Raw genomic sequence first — 25,429 nt, 5'->3', positions numbered from 1 at the left:
TTCCAGGAGAACAACCATCTCTGCAGCACTCCACCAATCAGGCCTGTATGGTAGTGGCCAGATGGAAGCCACTCCTCAGTAAAAGGCACATGACAGCCCACCTGGAGTTTGCCAAAAGGCACCTGAAGGACTCTCAGACCATGAGAAACAAATTTCTCTGGTCTGATGAAATGGCAAGCATCGCATCTGGAGGAAACCAGGCACCACTCATCACCTGGCCAATACCATCCCTACAGTGAAGCATGGTGGTGGCAGCATCATGCTGTGGGGATGTTTTTCAGCGGCAGGAACTGGGGGACTAGTCCGGATTTAGGGAAATATGAATGCAGCAATGTACAGAGACATCCTTGATGCAAACCTACTCCGGAGTGCTCTTGACCTCAGACTGGGGTGAAGTTCATCTTCCAACACGACAACAACCCTAAGCACACAGCCAAGATAACAAAGGACTAATTTGTTGGGTTTTATTTTTTGGGGGGGCCAAAATGTTGCTTTAACCATCGTTATGGTTAATTGATACTATTATTACAAAGGAGTGGCTATACAGGACATTTCTGTGAATGTCCTTGAGTGGTCCAGCCAGAGCCCAGACTTGAACCCTATTGAACAGTTCTGGAGAGATCTGAAAATGGCTGTGCACCGACACTCCCCATCCAAACTGATGGAGCTTGAGAGGTCCTGCAAAGAAGAATGGGAGAAACTGCCCAAAAATTGGTGTGCCAAGCTTGTAGCGTCATACTCAAAAAGACTTGAAGCTGTAATTGGTGCCAAAGGTGCTTCAACAAATTATTGAGCAAAGGCTGTGAATATTTATGTACATGTGATTTTAAAAAAATAAATAAATACATTTTTAAATACATTTGCAAAGATTTCAAACAAACTACTTTCATGTTGTCATTGTGGGGTTTGAGGAAAATAATGAATTTAATCAATTTTGGAATAAGGCATTAACATAATAAAATATGGAAAAAGTGAAGCACTGTGAATACTTTCCGGATGCACTGTATGTATATATATATATATATTTGAAAACTGTATTTTGTTTACTCAGGTTGCCTTTGTTTTATGTTATATATCGTTTAAAGATCTATAACAATTTAGTATGAAAAATGCACAAAAATAGAAGAAATCAGGAAGGGGGCAAATAATTTTTTACAGCACTGTACATCATGTGTCTGAAGTGTTCACATTTTTTGGAGGCCTCTGCATATATCAGTAGAAGTTGTGTGTGTCTGTTGTTTATGTTTGCGCTCACATGTTCGCCTTCTCTCTCTCTCTCTCTGTCAGGTGTGGCTGCAGATGCAAAGGTGGGCTCTGATCTGGTCCGAGTTCAGGCGATTGACAATGATATTGGGAACAACAGTCTCGTTCTTTATCACATTCTGTCCATCCGCTACATCAAACTACAGTCTAACAACTCTGAAGACATGGGCAACGTCTTCATCATTGGTCTGTGTGCTCTTTTAATACTCAACTCTTACTAGGCATTTATTAGAGGCATTTGCTAAGGCAAGCATCCGTATTGCTCATACTTGGGCCCTTGTCTCGCAATTACTGCTAGTACTTATCAAGCGATTCGATTTTTGTCTGGCAGCTGATAAAATAGGCAAAAAATCCTATAATGTCATAGAGACTTGCTGACCAAGTAAGCAACAACCCAGAACATGTTATTAGCCACAGAGTAACAAACTTACAACCATTCTGAACACCTTAGCAACCACAAAGCAATACATTGGTAAACAGCCAAAATTTTCTTTCAATCTTTATCTTTTCTTTTCAGGAGAAACTGACGGCATCATCCGGACATTTGACCTGTTCATGGCATATGGTCCGGGTTATTTTGTGGTGGAGGTGTTGGCGAGAGATCTCGCTGGTCATAGTGACGTGGCTTTGGTGGGCATTTACATTCTGAGAGATGACCAGCGGGTGAAGATCATCATTAATGAGATACCAGAGCGTGTGCGGCTGTTTCAGGAGGAGTTTATAAACCTGCTCTCAAACATCACAGGAGCCATAGTCAACACTGATGATGTTCAGGTGCATATGTGTGTTGTAAACAGGGTGGTGCTTTTGATATCCCCCCTTCTGTTCATTCATTGTTATGAAACAGAATAGTTCGCCCAAAAATGAAAATTCTCTCATCATTTACTCACCCTCACGCCATCCCGGATGTGTATGACTTTCTTTTTTCTGCAGAACACAAAACAGAGCTTTTTAGAAGAATATCTTAGCTCTGTAGATCCTCACAATGCAAGTGAATGGGTTCCAAATGTTGAAGCTCCAAAAAAGCACATAAAGGCAGCATAAAAGTAATCTATAAGACTCAAGTGGTTAAATTAATACCTTCAGAAGTGATATGATAGATGTGGGTGAGAAACAGATCAATATTTAAGGCCATTTTTACTATATATTCTACTCCCTGTCCAGTAGGTGGCGATATGCATGAAGAATCAGAATCGGCAAAAACAAAAGAAGGTGAAAGTGGACTTAAATATTGATCCGTTTCTCACCTACAACTGTCATGTTGTTTATGAAGACATGGATTTAACCACTGGAGTCGTGGGGATGACTTTTATGCTGTCTTTTATGTGCTTTTTTTGGCTTTAATATTCTGGTACCCATTCACTTGCATTGTGAGGACCAACAGAGCTGAAATATTCTTCTAAAAATTATTTTAATCAGCAGAAGAGAGAAAGTCATACAAATCTGGGATGGCATCAGGGTGAGTAAAAAGTGCTATTCAAATAACAACAGCTTTGACTTTCTAATTTTACATGTGATGACCCCGTAAACCATCATTTGCATCGGCAAGTTTCTATGAGTGAGTCAAATGTTTCTTTCTTGTAGTTTCATGTTGATAAAAAGGGAAGAGTGAACTTTGCTCAAACTGATATTCTGATTCACGTGGTCAACAAGCAGACCAACCGAATTCTGGAGGTGGAAAGGTAAGGCTTATATTCCAAACACAAGCAATAATATATGACAGTTTACTGACCTCATGCATTAGGTGATTCCTTGAGAAAGGATTCATAGATTTGTTAATTCATTGCCAGGGTGATTCAGATGATCGATGAGAATAAGGAGCAGTTGAGGAATCTGTTTCGAAACTACAACATCCTGGACGTTCAGCCTGCCGTGACCGCACGCGCGCCTGATGACCTCACCACCTTACAGGTGTGTATGTATTTCAGCTTGTATGTGTTGTATCAAGAATATGTTAAAATGAATATGCCTATACGTATATATCTCTTTCAGATGGCCATTATCATTTTGGCAGTGTTACTCTTCCTTGCTGCCATGTTGTTTATCTTGATGAATTGGTATTACCGCACAGTGTGAGTATTTCTATGTATTTTGATGCCTCTTAATGATTGCAGTACATTTAAAAAAACAAGCAGATTATAGTGCATTTAATATCCTGAATGAACTGAGTTTAGAAAAACCAGAGCACAAAGTATTCTTATGGAAAGAAGTACTTAGACGTGCCACTTTCAAATGCCACTGGCATATTCATTAACAAAAATATTGAAATGATCTCCTCAGGACTGCGTAACCAGGTATCACAACTAGTTCTGTGATAAGCATCTGTTTGTTTGTGTTTGAATTTTTAACAGGCACAAGAGGAAGCTGAAGGCAATCGTGGCCGGCTCCACAGGTAAGCAGACTGGAATGTCCTGTACCTCCATGAGGAGGAAGCTGGGAAGAGTCTCGCACGAATCGAGAAGTTAGACAAACGTGGCTTTGTGTTTGTGTTGTCACAGTAGCAGCGAGTTTGTTCACACTTTCTCTCTCTCTCTCTCTCTCTGCAGGGAATCAGGGGTTGATGGATATCCTTGATATGCCCAAAACTAACAACTACACATTTGATGGGTAAAAGAGAGAACTGATACTGAGACACATCAACAAACACACACACACACACCAATTTCCAGTGGTCACACTTGCTTTGATATCCAAATCACGAACTCATTACTGTGTATTACATTTATACATTTTTTGCTTCACTCTGGGTAGCTCCGCCTACAGTGAATTCTCAATGATCCAAAATATAGTTTGAAATAACACAAGACATATTAAGTGTAAGTACTAACTAGTGGTTAATGTGACAATGTGTAGTTAAATGTACACAAAGATTCACAAGAATGTTTTGTGTAATAAATTGTATTTTAATTTAAATTCGTTCAAATATGTTACATAAAATAACGTATGTTATTTTCTAGCACAGTTAGGCCCAAACGTAAGCTTTAATCGACTTTTAATCTTAAAGCTAAGGTTCACCTGAAAATTGTAATTCCCTCATTTACTCACCCTCATGCCACAAGTGAATGTGTAGATTTACAGTAAAAAAGGACATAAATATTGATCTGTTTCTCACCCACACCTATCATATTGCTTCTGAAGACATGGATTAAACCACTGGGGTATTATGTATTAGCCCTATAGTGCCCGGGGATCACGGCCCTTTCAAAGTATACTCTTTTGAGCACATAAACAAACATGTTTGAGGCATGCACACTTCAACTGCTTTGTAAAACTCTTTTAGTACAGTCATCGGCAGGTGTATGCTACGATGATGGCACAGACAAGGAATGTCTGTGTGTTGAGAAAATCTAGGCCACGTGTGGACAGACCTTTACTTTGTCCTTACTGTGTGTGTGTGTGTGTGTGTGTGTGTGTGTGTGTGTGTGTGTGTGTGTGTGTGTGTGTGTGTGTGTGTGTTTAGAGCGAATCCAGTGTGGCTGGATCCTTTCTGCAGGAATCTGGAGTTAGCTGCGCAGGCAGAACATGAGGATGACCTGCATGAAGACCTGAGTGACATCACTGACCTGTGGAACAGCCCAGCACGCACACATGTAATACATACAGCTAAATATATTGTTAATAAAAAAAGTCTATATTGACATTCTCTTTGTAATTTAGTAAACTGATGTCTTGTCTTTGTAGGGTACATTTGGACGTGAGCCTCAGGCCTCTAAACCAGAGGACGACAGATATCTACGAGCTGCTATTCAGGAATATGACAACATTGCCAAACTAGGGCAAATCATGAGGGAGGGGCCCATCAAGGTGAAAACATTCACGACATGGTTTTAAAATCTAACTCCTTAGAAGCCCATTTAGGTAGGAGAATATTACAAACAAATAAAATATTCTTTGATAGAAAACAACAAATATGTACTTCAATAATTCTTTACGTAGTACGACAATTCATGGTCAGCTGATACACCTTTAAGATGCATTAATTAATTCATTATTTATTCAGTTTTTGCCAAGGATCTAAGGATATATCTGTATATCGACTTGGCTCACTCTGGTTAGCTCCACCCCCAGTCAAATGTCATTAGTCCAAAATCCGGCTTGACATCTAATATGTATAATTCCAAATTGCTAATTTGTAACTCAGATTACAAATATAACAAAATTATTTAGAATTTATAGTTGCTATTTGTGGTGCTATTTTGTCCAAAACAAGATTTTTGGGAAACTGATGTAAGTGAGTTGAGATAATGTTCTTAGATGAATTGTCAGAACCTTGTTCATGAATTCAGTTCATGTGACACAACATGACCATTCCTGCCATCCAGTCAGGGCTCGCTGCTCAATGTGGTACCTGAGACTCAAAAAGCTGTTTGTCGCTCGCTTGGTCACCAAGTCAACCGGCCACGGTGACCAGTCATCAGTGACAGAGGTGGGCATTGTGACAGGGTTCTGTGTTTGCTCTTCCCCGCTGCTGACTGACTGTGTCTTCACCCTGTCCTGTCAGTAGAAACCCTGGGTTCTCCTGCTGACTTCGCTTCTGTTGTTCTCCACACTGAGTCATGTGACCTTGCTGATGTTTTCCCAGACTGCTGCTGTACATGAGCTCAGTTTTCTCTGCTCTATGTTTTACACTGCTTCACTGATGTTACATCTCTCTCTTAGTGTGTCCTTGAAAATTTGGAGTCAAATTGTAAATCTTCATGTTGGTAACACTTATTTCTCTCTTCCTCCCTCACATCCATCCACCTGTTTATGATTTCATTCATATATCATTATTTCATCCATCCATCTGCCAATCCATAATTCCATGCAATCCATCCACCTATCCATTATTCCATTCTTCAATCCATCCATCAATCCTCCAATTCCTAATATCCTCCAACCACCAATCCAACATTCAATCCATCCATCCTGAATTCCATCCATCCAATCTATAATTCCATGCATCTTTCTATTCATCCATCAATCATTCAATTCATCCAACTCCATCATTCAATCTGTCCGTCCATCCACTACTGCATAATTCCCCAATCCATCATCAATCTGTTCACCAATCTATAATTCCATGCTTTTATTCATCTATCCATCCATCCTTCATTTTCTTATCTCTCAGTTGATCCAGAGTGACCTGGATGATGACGATGATGAGCGTGTTGGTCGAGGAACCCTACGCTTCAAGCACAAATTCCCAATTGAGCTAAGGGGTCCCGATGGGGTGCACGCCGTTCACGGCAGCACAGGCACACTTTTGAACTCTGACCTCAACAGTCTGCCTGAAGATGACCAGCGGGCCTTGGCACGCTCCCTCGAAGCATTGCATGCCGAAGGTGGACTGTATGCTGAACAAAATGCCCGAACAGAATCAGCCAAATCGACACCATTACACAGAAACAAGGGCAGCGATACTCTGTCTGAGAGTCCCTTAGAGATCACGGAATTATGACTAGCAGAGGCCTCGCTGGTCTGAGACAAGTAACATCGTGCACGCCTCTCCTGGCTCTGTATTGTTCGTAGTAAATACTTTCCTGCGGTGTGGAGAGGAGTTCAGGTTTGTAAGGGCCAGGCGTGAGGAAAGTGTAGATGTGTGTGGACCAGGAATACCCAAATCGAGGGAGGTACAAAGACCTCAGAGTCAGTCTGTCAGGGTTATTTCAAGAGTGCCGAGACTCAAACCACACACACTCACACTACAAACGATAAACAAATGCACTCTCAGACCAGTGGAAGGCCAAACATGGACACTAGTTTTAATCTAGTTAGTTTTTCATATTTGAAGGGGCACCAAGAAATAATTTGAGGAAGAATAATAATAATATGAACGGATTATGAGTGTGTATCTCAAGGGCTTTTCACACAGTGGCTGTTTTAATCCCAGTTTAAGGCCACTTTTAACCCTGGAATATGGTTTCACTTTTTTCTTTTTTTTTTTTTACATACAGTAACTCTCTCCCAAACAGGTATGTAGCATTGTCAGGGGTCTACAGTGTTAAACAACATGGTGCTTGCAGAGTTGTTCAAAAGCAGACAACCTAACAAAAGCGAAGCATATTCATGCACAGTGACTACACTGCTCTTGAGTGGAGACAGTATTATTGTTATATTTTAGAGGACTTAAAGGTGATGCTTAAACATCTTCTCCTATCCCAGTTTATGCAGAGACAACTATAATTAAGCCATTTGTAGGTTGATTGTCTTTGAAAAGCACTGTGGGGTTTCATTTGTTTGACCAACCCAACATAGCTACAGTGGCTCAACCAATAGAATGAGTTTGAGATTTGAAGTATCCGTTTGGTCATTTTCAGTAAATGTGAAAGTGATTATTTTCTCATTTGTTTTTATCATGCTAGGACTAATTCATACCCACTCACCCTGTGTAAAGTATAAACAGTTTGAAATGTTGAACAAAATAACCCAGAATTACATTAACCCATGTCACCTTGAAAATGAACCTTGATCTTTTTAGTGTGAAAAGCCCATCAGATATAAAGAGAGAAAAAAAGACAAAAGTTATCTAATAGAATGTTCAGCAAGCTGCTTTTACTGGTGTTCTTTTCAGACAAAACATTTATGGAGAGAACAAATTTAAAAGGCATTCTAAAAGTATTTGAAAGAACTACATCACTGAAAGTTATGTGGACTACAAAAAAAGAAAAACTGGAAGGCTACATTCAAGATGGACAATTATTTTATGGACCAATGAGAAAACCAGTAAGCAGACCAAACACGGTTTCCACTGAACTTATTGAAGCCAGAGGTGTGTCTGGTCAAATGGGCAGCAAAGAAAATGCTCTTTTAATTTTTTCGCTTTAACTGTGGGACTTTTTAAATAATGTGTTTCATTAAACGGCAGTGAAACTGAACTGGGGCACTGAAGCTCACAAGATCAACAAATCTTTAGATGGTGGAAATCATCTTTGAAAGGGAAAAAAAAATAAAGTTAAGCTAAAACGTTTCTGCCCAGCCATTGACAGAAAACTGCAGCATAAGAGGGGTTATAACACCATGTTTTTATTTTCCTTTAATTTTTTATATATATATAAAAAAACAAAGACTACTAAAAGTATTTTTGAAAAACAAAAATGCTGATCTACCAACCAGAGTTGTGTATAAATGGTCGTAGTGTATTTTCCAACTTATTTTATAGCAGATTACTTTAACTGTCTTGTATGTTGTATGGCATTAATTAATATAGTCCCCATTGTTGTCTCGTCACCAGCGATGAGGCTGTAGATGGAAAAACCTTTGTGGATCATGTTTGAATAAAGGATATGCACCAGTTCTGCCTTGAGGTCATAAAGATACAATATTAAATCAATCCAAAAGTCGTCATGGCGACAGCATTCCTCTATGTACTGGCGCACAGTGACAGGATATTAAAAGATAGTTTGCAACATGACACAGCACTCAGAAACACATATTTCTCTGGATAAAATTATGAATTAAGTCCTATTAAATAAATCCCCTCTTCAATTTCAGCCTCCATTTAATTTTTAGTATATTATATTGATATATACCATCAGCCCAAAGTTGTTCAAAACTATTTGTTTATATTTATATTGCATTGAGATGATATATTCCTCTTTTATAATGTAATGCAAATGAATACAAATATTCCTCTGCCATCTTGTGGCACTTGTACCATAATACAATACTAGTCATCGATAGATAAGGGTTTAAATGGTTGGAGAGCACTGGAAAATAGTTTCTCAATATTAAGCAATTGAAAACATCTGCACAAGCACAAACTCACGTTTTCTTTTTGTACAATTTAAAATGTGAAAAAAAGACAAGTTCAAATAAAATTTTAGTCACATCAAACTTTATCGACTTTAAAATGACTATGATTGACTACACTTGGTTTGACCCCAGAGACAATCAGCAAAATGAACTGAATGTGACAATATTTTAGGTGATTCCTGATTCCCAGTTAAGATGTACAGTGTCGGCCTGTGATTGGTCAATATGACAGGCTCATCAAATTTGGTTCTGATTAGATATTTTGCTTCAGAGTAACTTGTTTAGATCTGGTGGGAATTTCATTATGTTGCACGTGATGCTGAGCTGGCCGAACCAGTGGAGCTGCCCGTCATAGGCATTTTCTTGAGTGTCCGGTTAAGCTACAGAGAGAGTGAAAGAGGTCAAATCAAAATGTGACATGATGTAGATGTTAATTTCAATATACCGTAGATTCACACAACCATATATGGAAACAGTGTTGCATTGTGTTTTGAAGAACATGTACCTCCTCGAACTTGTGGATCTGTCGGATAAAGAAATCTCCATAGCGACGGGCAACTTTGGTGTCTGCAATGTGGATCATGTCCTGATCGAAGAGAGAGAACGGGAAAATATACACAATGTGTGATAACTTGACTAAGACAGCAATTATTCTGAATGTTTCAGTATTTCTTTAGTTATCCATTGCTACAGTACTAAAATGCTAATGCTCAAGAAAGGCTATCGATGCATTAGTTGTGATTTTAAGCAATGCCAGCTTTCAAGTAAGAATATGTTAAAAGGTTGAGCAATTAAAAACCTAAATAAGGTTTTTAAAATTTATTTTCGATAAGAAATCTAAAACCGATTCAGGGTTGACTTTGTTAAAAAAATCTCTGCAAACACTTTTGAAGAGATTTTTTAACAGAGTAAAATAAAGTCATTTTTTGTAGTTCATTGATTAGTTATAAAAAATAAAAATAATAAAAAAAGAAAAAAAAAAGGCACCATGTTTCAAAGAACTATTAGATTAATTTCCAAATTCTCAATTTACCTGTAAATGCTTTTACAAATGTAAAAACACATTTACAATACATTTTCATGCCAGTTCGAGATTAGCAGATAAAGATTTTTTTATTAGAGATCGCACTTAGTGGAATTTCTAGCCAATTAAATATTTTGAAGCTGAGCATAACATGGGAAAAATTATATTCATTACAGAAATGCATTCACTTTTCCATAACTAATCCAGGACTGGAAAACCATAACCTTACAATTCCCTGATATTTTCAGGACTCTGGCAACCCTGCATTTAGTTCCACAAGTTAAAGTGTTAACTTTGGCAGTTTTAACACAAATAAACAGTCCACACACACACACACACACACACACACACACCTTGTCAATGTAGAAGTCGACCTCAGAGGCGGACTGAAACTCTCCGTCCAAAGCAGAGATGCCGCTGGTCCACACCAGGTTCTTCATCTTGTGTTTGAAGACCAGCAGTTGGATACGGAACTCCTGCTCAGACATATCCAGGAAGCCTGCCAGCTTGGCCACAGGCATGGTGGTGTAAAGCTTCAGGAAACTGAGAGACAAACAGATGGAGTCAGGACAAAACTTTTCTAATAACTGATGCTGCTACTTTGGTGCGAGTTATATATCACAGCAGTGCTGATATATTGCCATCATCGCACTCTTGCTCGTGTGATATTGCTTAATTTACAAGCAGAGTGATACACACAGTGAAGCGTCCGAGTGCTGATGGTGTCAGACCATCAGTGCTCATGGAACGTCTCTCGTCCAATCAGATTCAAGGACCAGAACTAACTGTTGTGTGTGTGTGTGTGATATATATATATATATAGGCAAAACGAGATCAACACACAATATAATTCTTATTTTTGAAACACACTGTGTTGTACCTGCGGATGGTGGAGAGCTGCGCCTGCTGTTGTACCTCCTCCGCAAACACTTTGAGCTGTTGTTGTAATGGTTCTTTGTGGTAGTTTGGATGAACGTTGTCGTAGTTTGGAACTACAGGTGACAGGAACTTGGGGCAGGCGAAACTGAACAACTCCTCAAACACCTGAAGATCACTGAAAAAACACATTATACAATAAGAGAATTAAGCTATTGTAATTGCTCTGTTTGTGATTTAACACCATGCCAGTTCACGGCTATTTTTCATGGTGAAAACCGGTTTCAAAATGTAATTAAAAAGGTATAGTGATTTAAAATCATATAATAAAGCTTTATATGAAGTTAGGATGAACATAATGTGCATTTGGAACTGTTCTGAGACCAGTGCAGAAAAGACAGCACACTGGAGGTTAAGTCATTCACTAAATAGGGAGCAAGGGTGTATCCTATTCATTCACTCCTAAAATCCGACTAAAAGTTCAGTTTTAGGCTTCAGATGATGTTTGGCAGACATGGGACAATGGTAATCAAATTATGCATTATAGATACAGAATCTAACATTGTTGGCAGTGATTTGATGATGCTGGCCATTACTTTGAAATCAGAATTATTGATTCAGCTTTATAGAAAATCAGCTGTAATGTTGTCTATTAAATATATGAATAACCAACTCTCCTGGCCACAAATTATGATGAATAAAATCTGACTTTCTATAGCTTGGTATTACATAATATTTCACAACTTGTGGACATTTTTAGGAAAACTATTTGATCAAGAAATGTATAATAATAAATAAACAAATCAAAAAGGGAGAATGAGATGGAGACGATGGCAGAGCATGCATGTCCTCACCCTTTCTGCATGCGGAGCATCTTGTCGCCGTATTTCTCACGGAGCTGCGTGTGGATGCTCTCATCGATGCGCATGGGGTACATGGTGAGTGCGATGGCCAGCAGCCCGTGCATCTGCTCGTTCTGTTTATTAATCTGAACAATACACAATACCGATTACACATCACACAAATTACATTTACCAAGAGTAACATTAGAAACTTAAGCACAAATTTCCAGACTGACTGATTGAACCTCACAAAATCATGTCAGTCACCCCCATTATTTATATAGCAATTTAACATATTTCTTCCCCATATTTCTCATTTTTGCCTAGCAGATCCAATGTGAATGCATGTCATGGAGGTTTTGGATGAGATAAGGAATTATGATGGTGTCGTCTTTGGCTGAGTGTGAAGTGTGACAATACTTGTATTTTGATTCTTCCTGAGTTCTACTTTATTGGTATTAGGTTCTTCTTCTGAGTAATGCCGACCAACAGAAAAGGATCGCTTTTATGGTGGTAAGAAAATACGAAGCGGTACAAGAAAATTAGAAGTTCATTAACCCAGTATGTGCATTACATTTCTGAACACAGCCATTTTGTAAAAAGCCAACTGTAACCACTTGTTTTTATGAAAGATAACAAACATTTATGTAGACTTAGTTTATGCACATCACCCTAATGCTGTCAGTATTAGTTTTTATGTAAGCTCAGATTGAGTACAAATAGTTTCAGTTACTTAAATCTTTTTTTCCTCATTTTAATTCATGTATATTGTTTAGGGCTGGGACAACGCGACGTCGACGCAAAAAATACGTCGACCCAAAACAAAGATGGCGGAAAGATCACCAAAAAAAGTGTAAAAGAAAACACTTTAAGACTATCAGAAGTGCAAGGCGGCATGCACTCGTTCCTCTAAAGTATGGGAATTCTTTAATTTAAAAGGAAACAATTCCGTGATATGTTGTCTTTGCAAAATGGAGATGGCCTTCAATTCTAGCACCACGGCAATGCACCAGCACCTTAAGAGGCGCCACCCGGTTGCAGCTGCAGATGACAGAGCACCGTAAGTTTTTTTTCAACTCCCCACTTTGCACTCGATGTTGGAGTAGGCTATAATACGTTGTCGACACCTAAAGTTTTCAGCTATAGCTATTAATAATGCGCTTATAGCTATGAATGTCGTGAAAAATACATAGAGGACACTGACAACGGCTGACAGACAGGACCAAGCAGGTAACATTTAATAAAGTCTCAACTTTCAAATTTGGACATTCAAAGAAAATTAAACCATAAATAGGCCTACTATTTTGTGGCTCTTTAATGTGTCGTGACAGATTGCCTCAGTTAAAGCTGCTCGTGAACCGATCATCTTTTCCTTGGTTAATTTATAGCATCAAATAGGCTAAACATGAATGTAGCCTACATCAGAAGGACTGTTGTTTTAACCGTGGAAAGATGTCAGTACAGTAGCCTACAATCCATTATTCAAATTCAAATCCACCGACGTTAATCTTCTCTCTCCTGACTACTTTGTAGGACAAAAATGGCGCATTATGATTGATTGATCAGATCGCCAGTCAATCAAACTCCCGGCAATTTTACATTTTATACACCCCCACCATGCTGTCTTTGTGCTTTTTGGAGCTTAAATGTTTTGGTCACCATTCACTTGCATTATAAGACCTACAGAGCTGAAATCGCTGTGGTATCAAATCTTATGATATTTCACTAGCATTGGTATCAGCTAACTGAAATGTTTTATACACCCCCACCCCCGATGAAACCGGTATTACCGGTGTTGTCACAAGTCGATTAATTGAATCGAAATCGAATCGGACTGAAAAAATGAATCGTTAGATTAATCGATGCATCGAAAAAATAATCGCTAGATTAAACGTTTAAAAAATAATCGTTTATCCCAGCCCTAATATTGTTCATAAAAAAAAAAAATTCTAAAAATAAAAGCATGGTTTGTGTAAGCTATTAGGGGTGCACCCAATCGATCTGCCATGCTCTAAATCAGCTGAGCTTCGTCTTAAATCCATGATCGGTGATCGGCTGATCTAATTTTAGGGTCAACCTTTTTTGCAGCACACAAGGAATCACACATACACTGCTACTCTAATGAATGAGCACTTTCTCACCCTCCAAATGCCACATTGTCATGCATCAACAGCTGAGTTGTTGGCGATTCTAAGCATTCAAGAATTTTGTCTTTCAGTCATGATGTAATTTACATGAATATTCGGTTTTGTTTTTGAAAATGTGTAAGAATTACACGTGAATGAATATTAAGTTGCCCATTTTCTAGAGTCATTACGGTAGTAATTCTGACTCACTGCACAGTGAGCACAAAGAGGATAAAGAGGCTGCATGTTAATGTTGGTCACATTACCACTAATTACAGCAATTACATTTTAACCATAACAGCACCACGTGTTCATGCATTTACTTAATAATTAGGGATTTGTGCTACAGCAAAACACCAAAGAAATCATAGATATTACTGATTTCTCACTGGAGCAGTTTTAGAGCTTATAATGGATATATATTTCTCATTTTTGAACATCTCTCTACTGTGTGTGATGCTCTCATGGTTTTTACTGGTTGTCAGTATGTCACAATTACCTTTAATTTTGACAAAAGAACTATTTCAACTAGTGATTGACCGATATGGATTTTTTTTTAATGGCCAATGCGGATATCCAGAGAGCAGGGTGACCGAAACTTCACACAATTTAATATAGTAAATAATTATAAATAATTAGCACTAGATTTACTCAATTTCACACTAAACTAACTTAAGTTTATTAAATGTTAATAAATAAATGTCAGCAGTTCACAATTAATGTAATTGTAATGTTATTATGGTAACACTTTATAAAAGGGTTTCATTTCTTTTACATTAGTCATAATGAACAAACAATGAACAATATATTTTTTACAGCATTTATAAAGCAATGCTAGTTAATAAAAATACAATCGTTCACTGTTAGGTGCATTAGTGTTAACTAATACAACTTTTGATTTTAAAAACTTATTAGTTTACATTTTAACTAACAGTTAAAAGTTCATTAGTTCATGTAAACATTTAAAAACATAATTTTTATTTGTTTATAAATGTTTAAAATGAGAGATCTGTATCGGCCTCAAATTTGAGTGCACCACTATAAGTTATCTTATTTTGAAACCGTTCTGGTAAGGTTTGTGAATAAAACAAAGTATAAATTTCACGTCTGTGTCATTAATGTTAGGTTAGAGCTCTCAAATACTAAATTACACAAAAATGCCTGTTCCTGTGTAAAACCCCTTCCTTATCAGCTCAAATGCATTAAACTGTACTACATGGAGGAAGTCATCACTGACCATCTCATATTTGTAGGTTGTTCTCTGGAACATGTTTCTGGTCCTCTGGATGTACAGCAGGATGTTGGCGAACACTCGGATGGCGTCCTGATAGCGTCTCATCATCAGATATGCAAAACCCACATAGTAGTAGGTGGTGATCTGACACTCAGGTACACGCGAGTACATGCTCTGAAATACACAGATACAACTGTCAATCAAAACTGTTCGAATGATAACCTAATAAATGCACAGTTTTTTGTGTACTGTTTGTAATGAATTACAATACAAGTACTATATTTTACATCTTACTAGTGATCCCCCCAATTTCTGAAAGTTTACATAAGGTGTGTTCACACTTGTAGTTCGGTTCTCTTGGTCTGGACCAAAAAAAGAAAATTATACATTTAGTCCTGGTTTGTTTAATGTTCACACTGGCATACAAAACCAAAGGCATCAGGAAAAGTCACAACCTGATTGGACAGCTTTTTTGACTATATTTTTTTTGACAGAACTTGCAGATTATCCAAAACAATGATGGCTACTGGCCAAAATGTACTCGTTTTATTTATATATGGTGGTATTTTTACCTGCTGAGAACAACAAATGAAGAGCTAATAAAATGTGTAAAGGAGTCAAAACAGCACCAGGAATTCCTCCATTGCAAAAACAAACTAAGATATGCTGCAAGGACAGCTGACGGCAGTTCCAACGCCTGTACCGAACTGTAATGGCAACATAGCTCCTATGATGAGAAGAACCAGGTATGCTTGATGTCAGTATTAGGCAAATTACTTCCTGTTTTTGGTCCGTTTATACATCTTTGGTCCATATATCAATAGAACCACAACAGAGTTCGTTTGGAAGCAGACCGAGACCCACTATTCAGGCGGTCTCGGTCCGCTTGTTTGGTGCACACCAAGGTTTGGGTGGCAGCACTCACGCTTCTTCAAATAAACGCACTAACAGAGCAATTGCACAAGAGTTCTTTTAATCAAACCAAGCCGGCAAAGTGTGAACACCCCCTTAAAGAAATAGTTCACCCAAAAATAAAAATTCTCTCATTCAGTCGTTATGGCAGTCATGCTCATGCCATCCCAGATGTGTTTGACTTTCTTCTACTTAACTCAAAATGATTTTAGAAAAATATTTCAACTCTGTAGGTCCATTCAATGCAAGTGAATGGTGGCCAGAATTTAGAAGCGTTCCAATTGTTTTAGGGTGAAAACAGACACAATTATTACTCCTTTTTCACTATAAATTGTCATCAGCAATCTCCTTGATGATCATGATTTCAAGCTCTTGAAATCATGATGTGCTTCGAGGCTGCAAATGCAAGATGTACAGTGATAAAGGAATTATGTTTTGGTCTGTTCTCACAAAAAACAGATTAGATCACTTAAGACATGGATGTCTTAAGTGATATGGATGTCTTAAGTGATATACATGGATATCACTGGAGTCATATAGATTACCTTTTATGCTGCCTTTGTGCTTTTTGGAGCTTAAATGTTTTGGTCACCATTCACTTGCATTATAAGACCTACAGAGCTGAAATCGCTGTGGTATCAAATCTTATGATATTTCACTAGCATTGGTATCAGCTAACTGAAATGTTTGAATTGTGAAAACCCCACTGTGTTTGGGTATCTTATTACCTTCTTGTTGAGTTCAATGTTCTCCAGGACTTTGATGGCCTGGTAGTAATCCCCCAGCAGAGAGTGAAGCCTCAGCAATCCCACCAGACTGAAATAACCCAACATCTTATAGAGAGAGTGGCGGCCGTATTCACCTGCCACAGACTCAGGGTCACCTGTGAGATAAAAACAACCGTTACACTCTGATCTGAAGAATACAAACAAGAAAACTAAAAAGCTGGTCTATGAGGAATCACTGCAATCTTTCACCTCCGCTGGTGTACACCTCCAGCTGACCGTTGATGTTGCTCTTGTCCACCAGAGAGTGAAGAACATTCAACACGCTGTGAACGTTCCATATCTTGGGATTGTTCCTCAGGAACTCAATCTCCTCCTCGGATTTCTTGGCCGTCTTGCAGCGATACTGACTGAACGATTGAAACTACAGATCACAGAGAGATTCAGCATCTGAGTTTCAACTGGAAAGGTTTGTTTCTTTAGAGGCATTTGAAAGACGCTATACATAAGAGGCATTTCAGATTCGTTTTAGGCTACTTGTACATTGACACATTAGCAACAGCAGTCAAAACGGAGAAAGAGCCAGAAGAAGAGGGCATCTGAGGTGTTTTGCGCTTACCTGGTAAATGAACTCATCGATAATGTCCCACAGCCACTGGTTTGGAAGCTCCAACGGTGCTGGCCCATCAGCATCTAAGAAAATTCACATATTTAACACCGATCAAAAAAACTTTTTTTTTTAAAAGTTATGAATGTTTAAACTAACAAAATATATGTATTAATCATCATTATATATTTACAATGTTGCCTAACTTTATGTAGCTAGCAAAGTCATTGTGAATATATTGTGATGAAATAGTTTATTAACATACTACAAATGCTGAATGAATGGTTTGGACTCACTGAGGATGTAGTTGAAGAGGTTGCAGTAATTATAGTAGGACTCAAACCTCTGGTCAAGAGTTGGACCTCCCTACACATGAGACGCACATTGTTAACAAGCATGATACCAGAGCTGACACTCAATCTAGGGAGCTAAATCTATATTTAAAAGACACTTTCCTCCAATCAAAATGTAAGAAAGACTACAAGAACATGTTTAACAAGATAAACGAGCAGACACTCACGCTGACTTTGGCGTAGATGTGCCTGTAGTACAGCTCCTTGTAGAGGATCAAGAAAACGGCATCTGTATGAGACAGAACAAAACAACATGGTCAACAAAGAAATTAATAACAAAGAAATCAATTTCACAGCACATTTCCAGCCTAATTTACCAGGATATATCTTGTAAAAAATTCATGTATATACACCGATCAGCCACAACATTAAAACCACCTGCCTAATATTGAGTAGGTCCCCCTCGTACCAGCAAAACAACACCAGCCCGCATCTCAGAATAGCATTCTGAGATTATATTCTACTCACTTTAATTGTACAGAGTGGTTATCGGAGTTCCTGTAGACTTTGTCAGTTCCAACCAGTCTGGCCATTCTCTGTTGACCTCTCTCATCAACAAGGCATTTTTGTCTGCAGAACCCGCTCACTGGATATTTTTGTTTTTGAGTCAATTCTAGAGAATGTTGTGTGTGAAAATCCCAGGAGATCAGCAGTTACAAAAATACTTCAACCAGCCCACCTGGCCCAAACAATCATCCATGCGATTATCTAATCAGCCAATTGTGTGGCAGCAGTGAAGTGCATAAAATCACGCAGATATGGTTCAGGAGCTTCAGTACATTTTCACATCATCATCCAGAATGGGGGACAAAATGTGATCTTAGTGATTTGGAAATGATTGCTGGTACCAGATGGGCTGGTTTGAGTATTTCTGTAACTGCTGATCTCCTGGGAATTCACACAACAGTCTCTAGAATTGACTCAGAATGGTGTCAAAAACAAAAATATCCAGTGAGCGGCAGTTCTATATTAAGCAAGTGGTTTTAATGTTGTGGCTGATGGGTTTAATATATACAGTTAAAGTCTTAGCCAAATGCATTTAAACACACAATTCCTGACATTTAATCGTAGAAAATGTTCCCCGTCTTAGGTCATTTAGGATCACTACTTTATTTTAAGAATGTGAAATGTCAGAATAATAGTAGAGAATTATTTTTCAGCTTTTATTTCTTTTCATCACATTCCCAGTGGGTGCGAAGTTTATTACATAGTTTATTACATACTTTAGATACAATGTTAGTATTTGGTAGCATTGCCTTTAAATTGATTAACTTGGGTCAAATGTTTTGGGTAGTCTTCCACAAGCTTCTCACAATAAGTTGCTGGAATTTTGGCCCATTCCTCCAGACAGAACTGGTGTAACTGAGTCAGGTTTGTAGGCCTCCATGCTCGCACACGGTTTTTCAGTTCTGCCCACATATTTTCTATCAGATTGAGGTCAGGGCTTTGTGATGGCTATTTCAATAACTTGACTTTGTTGTCCTTAAGCCATTTTGCCACAACTTTGGAGGTATGCTTGGGGACATTGTCCATTTGGAAGACCCATTTGCAACCGAGCTTTAACTTCATGGCTGATGTCTGAAATGTTGCTTCAATATATCCACATAATTTTCCTTCCTCATGATGCCATCTATTTTGTGAAGTGCACCAGTCCCTCCCGCAGCAAAGCTCCAAATATAACGATGGTCATTACGGCCAGAAAATTAAATTTTTGTTTCATCAGATCAGAGGAAATTTCAATTTTTTATGATGGCTTTTTTATTGCAGGTTTTGGAGCATGAACTTCTTCCTTGCGGAGCAGCCTTTCATGTTATGTTGATATAGGACTAATTTTACTGTGGATATAGATACTTGTCTACCCGTTTCTTCCAACATCTTCACAAGGTTCTTTGCTGTTGTTCTGGAATTGATTTGCACTTTTCTCACCAAACTACATCTCCTTCCTGAGCGGTATGATGGCTGCGTGGTCCCATGGTGTCTATTCTTGCGTAATATTGTTTATTCAGGCAAAGAGGCACTGAGTTTAAAGGTAGGCTTTAAAATACATCCACAGGTACACCTCAAATTCAGTACACCTCCTATCACAAGTTAATTGGCTGAAGACTTGACATTTTCCAAACTGCTTAAAAGGAACAGTTAGCTTTGTGTATGTAAACTGCTGACCAACTGGAATTGTGAGTCAGTTAAAAGTGAAACAATCGGTCTGTTAACAATTGTTGTAAAAATGATGTGTCATGCATAAAGTAGATGTCCTAAACGACTTGGCAAAACTATAGTTTGCCAATATTATATCTGTGGCATGGTTAAAAAAATTAATTTTTTAATGAATAAGTGTATGTACACTTCTGACTTCAACTGTACATACAGAACAGTGCTTATACCTATTTTACTTTTTACAAAAACATTAGTCTTAAAACAGTTATTTTATATATTCTGCTTTTAGTGTATCAGTAGGAAATATCAATTTTAAATTAGAACTATGAAATTATTTTTGAAGACATCTTTACTATGCAACATTTTTCACAAGTGCCTAAAACTTTTGCACAGTACTGTATATAACGTATCTATGTTTTTCTCTTTTTTTTATATGGAAGAATATTTGTGGATTATTTCCTTTTGCAAATGGGAACAAATTATTTATTACGGTCTCCCATACTATAAAAGTTTACTCTGCTATAGTTTACTTCTGCACTCCAAACCTGAAAAGTGTACCTTAAGAGCTTCTGCTTCACAAATGCTCCAGAAAACCCCAGATAATTTCACTCACCATTACCGACCAGAGAAGCGATGGCATCTGCCTCTGGCCATGGGGACGTCTTAAAGAAGCGTTCTGTAAGCTTGTTCCAGCTACAACGAAAAGAAAGCAAGTTGAGAACAATATTTTCATACATTTGAATACAGACCATATAAATGCATGGTTGCGCACCTGTTCTCATAGACATCCTGGATCTCGTAGATCTTCTGCTCAATGCTCTCGCTGGACACGCGGTTGGCCTGCAGCTCGTACACCTTCTGGTCAATCAGGTCAGAGATGGTTTTATGAAAATACTGCAGAAAGTTCTTGATGACCTCTGGGATCACGTGGTATGTCTGCTGATGTTCATACTGACGTTCATAAGCCAGATCAGCTTTAGGGTCACCTACACAAGACAAAAAACATATACTTTAGACTTTCATGTTCTACATACTAGAGGTCGTCCAATAGTGGATTTTGCAGATACCGATAACCAAGCTGGTGGAAAAGAATCAGTCGATAATTTTAAAAATCGATTTGTTGCATTTTTTTTTTTTTTAAATCTTAGTCTTTCCTTACCATGATGGATACAGACAGAGGTAACAACAGTCCAAGATGCAGTGTGCTACTTTCTATCTATAGTGCTGTGAAAAAGTATTTGCCTGATTTCTTCTATTTTTGTGTATTTTTCATAAAAAAAATAAATTTAGATCTTCAAACGAGATATAACATAAACGAAGGCAACCCGAGTAGGTAAATACAAAACACAGTTTTCAAATAAATAAATATATATATATATATATATATATACAGTGAGGAAAATAAGTATTTGAACACCCTGCTATTTTGCAAGTTCTCCCACTTAGAAATCATGGAGGGGTCTGAAATTGTCATCGTAGGTGCATGTCCACTGTGAAAGACAATCTAAAAAAAAAAAATCCAGAAATCACAATGTATGATTTTTTAACTATTTATTTGTATGATACAGCTGCAAATAAGTATTTGAACACCTGAGAAAATCAATGTTAATATTTGGTACAGTAGCCTTTGTTTGCAATTACAGAGGTCAAACGTTTACTGTAGTTTTTCACCAGGTTTGCACACACTGCAGGAGGGATTTTGGCCCACTCCTCCACACAGATCTTCTCTAGATCAGTCAGGTTTCTGGGCTGTCGCTGAGAAACACGGAGTTTGAGCTCCCTCCAAAGATTCTCTATTGGGTTTAGGTCTGGAGACTGGCTAGGCCACGCCAGAACCTTGATATGCTTCTTACAGAGCCACTCCTTGGTTATCCTGGCTGTGTGCTTCGGGTCATTGTCATGCTGGAAGACCCAGCCTCGACCCATCTTCAATGCTCTAACTGAGGGAAGGAGGTTGTTCCCCAAAATCTCGCAATACATGGCCCCGGTCATCCTCTCCTTAATACAGTGCAGTCGCCCTGTCCCATGTGCAGAAAAACACCCCCAAACCATGACGCTACCACCCCCATGCTTCACAGTAGGGATGGTGTTCTTGGAATGTACTCATCATTCTTCTTCCTCCAAACACGGTTAGTGGAATTATGACCAAAAAGTTCTATTTTGGTCTCATCTGACCACATGACTTTCTCCCATGACTCCTCTGGATCATCCAAATGGTCATTGGCAAACTTAAGACGGGCCTTGACATGTGCTGGTTTAAGCAGGGGAACCTTCCGTGCCATGCATGACTTCAAACCATGACGTCTTAGTGTATTACCAACAGTAACCTTGGAAACGGTGGTCCCAGCTCTTTCAGGTCATTGACCAGCTCCTCCCATGTAGTTCTGGGCTGATTTCTCACCTTTCTTAGGATCATTGAGACCCCACGAGGTGAGATCTTGCATGGAGCCCCAGTCCGAGGGAGATTGACAGTCATGTTTAGCTTCTTCCATTTTCTAATGATTGCTCCAACAGTGGACCTTTTTTCACCAAGCTGCTTGGCAATTTCCCCGTAGCCCTTTCCAGCCTTGTGGAGGTGTACAATTTTGTCTCTAGTGTCTTTGGACAGCTCTTTGGTCTTGGCCATGTTAGTAGTTGGATTCTTACTGATTGTATGGGGTAGACAGGTGTCTTTATGCAGCTAACGACCTCAAACAGGTGCATCTAATTTAGGATAATAAATGGAGTGGAGGTGGACATTTTAAAGGCAGACTAACAGGTCTTTGAGGGTCAGAATTCTAGCTAATAGACAGGTGTTCAAATACTTATTTGCAGCTGTATCATACAAATAAATAGTTAAAAAATCATATATTGTGATTTCTGGATTTTTTTTTTAGATTATGTCTCTCACAGTGGACATGCACCTACGATGACAATTTCAGACCCCTCCATGATTTCCAAGTGGGAGAACTTGCAAAATAGCAGGGTGTTCAAATACTTATTTTCCTCACTGTATATATATATATATATATATATATATATATATATTTTTTTTTTTTTTTTTTAAGTAAAAAGTTATCCAACACCTTTATAACCCATGGAAAAAAACTAACTGGCCCCTCAAAATTAATAGCTGGTTTAGCAGCAACAACTGTAAACGAACACTTCTGATAACTGGAGATCAGTCTTTAACAACTCTGTGGTGGAATTTTGGCCCACTCTTCTTTGCAGAATTGCTTTAGTTCAGACACATTGGAGGGTTTTCGAACATGAACTGCCCATTTAGTGTCCTGACACAGCATCTCAATTGGGTTCAAGTCAGGACTTTGACTAGGCCACTCCAAAACTTAAATTTAGCATCTTTTGAGCCATTCAGATGTGAACTTACTCCTATGCTTTGGATCATTCTCTTGCTGCATAATCCAGCTACGCTTAAGCTTCAACTCGCGGACTGATGACCGGACGTTCTCCTTTAGGATTTTCTGGCAGAGAGCAGAATTCATGTTTTTTTCAATTATTGCAAGTCACCCTGACCCTGAAGCAGCAAAGCATCCCCACACAATCACACTACCACCACCATGCTTGACCGTTGGTATGATGCTCTTTTTGTGGAATTCTGTGTTTGATTTATGCCAGATGTAACAGGACCCGTCTTCAAAACAGTTCCATTTTCGACTCATCGGTCCACAGAACATTCTCCCTAAAGCTTTCAGGATCATCAAAATGTGTTTTGGCAAAATTCAGATGAGACTTAATGTTCTTCTGGGTTAGCAGTGGTATTCTCCTCTCCACACTTCCATGGATGGCATTTTTGGCCAGTGTATTTCTGATAGTGGAGTCATGAACAGTGACATTTATTGATGTGACAGAGACCTGCAGTTCCTTGGATGTTCTCCTTGCCTTTTTTGTGACTTCCTGGATGAGTCGTTGCTGTGCTCTTGGAGGAATTTTGGAAGGTCGGCCACTTCTGGGAAGGTTAACTACTGTGCCAATTTTTCTCCATTTGGTGATAATGGCTACTTTTAACCAATTCATGCTGCTGAAAAAGTTCTATTTAGGCATTGATTTGATTGGGTGTGTCTAGTCCAGCTGAACCCCATTATGAATGCAGTTTCATAGGTTTGTGGATTTAGTGACTAAGGGGGTATATACTTTTTCACACAGGCACAGTTGGTATTGGATAACGTTTTTGCTTCAGTAAATAACATTATCATTTTAAAACTATTGTGTGTGTTTACTCAGATTGCATTTGTTAAAGTTCATTTGAATTTTTATTTACTATTAACAATTTAGTATGAGATATACAAAAAAAAAACAGAAGAAATCAAATGGGGGCAAATACTTTTTCACAACATTGTATCTACCTGTCTTGTCCATTTATCTGTTCATCTATCTATCAATCCAGCCATCTATCTGTCTATATATCGTCCCATATGATAATAGAAAGTGTTGATGTGAATTTATTCGCATTAGTATAAATGTATTCTTTGCACATCAGCTGTTATATACGCTTTTATTGACAGTTAATACATGCACAGATGTGATGGTCCAGAGTGATCTGATACTCACCAGTGTGATAGTCATAGTCAGAGGGGTAGGTGGTAGGCTCATACTACGGACAGGAAATAAGAAAACACAACACTTTTGTAAATTACAAAGCAAGACGAATACGTTCAGAAGGTGAAACTGACGCCTAGCCAGCATCCTGCTATTTCATTAACCAACATGCTCTAACCGCTTTGATATATTTCATGTACAATGAACGTGTACTCACATTCGTGTCTTCATCTTCTACAGGGTAAGACATGGTGAAGTTTAATCGCCTGTTTTCAGTTTAAGCCTTGAATAAACCACGATGCTACCGGCCGACCACGCACGGAGGAGAAAAAGGAAGTCGACTGCAGCTACTTCCGGTGACGCAGGCGCGATCGGAAGAACTTTTAACTAGATTTTATGTTTATTTGTTCGGGGAACTATTAAGTAATTATTAGCTATGTAAAAAGCGTGGTCAGTGTGTTTTTATAAGCAAACGATCTGCAAAGGTGTACACAACTAGAGATAGTATGCATTTAGCAGACGCTTTTATCCAAAATGACATCTAAATGAGGAATAAAATAACAGCATCCTAAGTGTAGGGTGCCGCAATAAAAAGTCTATAACTGAGATGAAAAGCGTGAAAGAACAGTTTAAGAATATTTCCCCTCTTTTATTCAATATAAAGAATTTATCTTATTGAACTTTCATGTTTGCTTTATCAAGTGGCCATGATTGTTAGCGTCAGACACAGAGTTCTCCTCCAGAGGGCGCTCGATGGCTCAGAAAGCCAAGTCCCCATTGAAGGGATTGTTCGCCCAAAAATGAAAATTCTCACATCATATTCTTACCACCATATTTCAGCTTTGTATGTAAATACAATGCAAGTTAATGGTAACCAGAACTGTGAAGCTCCAAAAAGCACATAAATGCAGTATAAAATTAATCAATACAACTCCAGTTGTATAATCCATGTCTTCATGTCAATGACAGAATTTTGCTGTCATTGACCACAATGCAAATAACTAGAAGGATAATAAGGCCAGCATTTAATGATATGATCTTAT

General features: G+C 38.4%; 2 protein-coding genes across 2 annotated transcripts in view; one reads left to right on the top strand and one right to left on the bottom strand.

Annotated features, from left to right (window-relative positions):
- The window catches only part of cdh23 (cadherin-related 23), a 326,796-nt gene extending 317,883 nt beyond the window's left edge, over positions 1 to 8,913 (top strand). Inside the window, 12 exon segments of the mRNA XM_052090034.1 lie at positions 1,288 to 1,449; positions 1,781 to 2,037; positions 2,848 to 2,945; positions 3,054 to 3,174; positions 3,256 to 3,335; positions 3,615 to 3,655; positions 3,810 to 3,870; positions 4,724 to 4,853; positions 4,945 to 5,067; positions 5,590 to 5,606; positions 5,608 to 5,689; positions 6,374 to 8,913. Of these exon segments, the coding sequence (XP_051945994.1) occupies positions 1,288 to 1,449; positions 1,781 to 2,037; positions 2,848 to 2,945; positions 3,054 to 3,174; positions 3,256 to 3,335; positions 3,615 to 3,655; positions 3,810 to 3,870; positions 4,724 to 4,853; positions 4,945 to 5,067; positions 5,590 to 5,606; positions 5,608 to 5,689; positions 6,374 to 6,703 (1,502 nt within the window). The 3' untranslated portion in view covers positions 6,704 to 8,913.
- Positions 8,914 to 9,057: 144 nt separating this feature from the next.
- On the bottom strand, positions 9,058 to 24,729 carry eif3s6ip (eukaryotic translation initiation factor 3, subunit 6 interacting protein). Its single transcript, XM_052090048.1, has 15 exons — positions 24,604 to 24,729; positions 24,399 to 24,441; positions 20,623 to 20,836; positions 20,464 to 20,543; positions 17,864 to 17,925; positions 17,640 to 17,709; positions 17,356 to 17,429; positions 16,989 to 17,160; positions 16,740 to 16,894; positions 15,103 to 15,273; positions 11,752 to 11,885; positions 10,902 to 11,075; positions 10,375 to 10,564; positions 9,503 to 9,583; positions 9,058 to 9,377 (listed from the first exon to the last, which is right to left on the bottom strand). Exons 1-15 carry the CDS (start codon positions 24,634 to 24,636, stop codon positions 9,300 to 9,302), a joined length of 1,731 nt encoding a protein of 576 aa, XP_051946008.1. The 5' UTR covers positions 24,637 to 24,729; the 3' UTR covers positions 9,058 to 9,299.
- Between the last annotated feature and the right edge of the window lie 700 nt (positions 24,730 to 25,429).

The sequence above is a fragment of the Xyrauchen texanus genome, chromosome 24, assembly GCF_025860055.1.
Source record: "Xyrauchen texanus isolate HMW12.3.18 chromosome 24, RBS_HiC_50CHRs, whole genome shotgun sequence".
Taxonomy (NCBI): domain Eukaryota; kingdom Metazoa; phylum Chordata; class Actinopteri; order Cypriniformes; family Catostomidae; genus Xyrauchen; species Xyrauchen texanus.
Note: the sequence above shows the minus strand (reverse complement) of the source record. Positions and strands in the feature narration are given on the sequence as shown.

Bases quoted from the DNA above. Each gene is read 5' to 3' on its own strand.
- eif3s6ip (XM_052090048.1), bottom strand. From the start codon at position 24,636: ATGTCTTACCCTGTAGAAGATGAAGACACGAAT. The intron at 20,544-20,622 runs GTGCGCAACCAT...TTTTCGTTGTAG, and splicing joins CAGGATGTCTATGAGAACAG to CTGGAACAAGCTTACAGAAC. The intron at 9,584-10,374 runs GTGTGTGTGTGT...CTCTTCGATCAG, and splicing joins TCGACTTCTACATTGACAAG to GACATGATCCACATTGCAGA.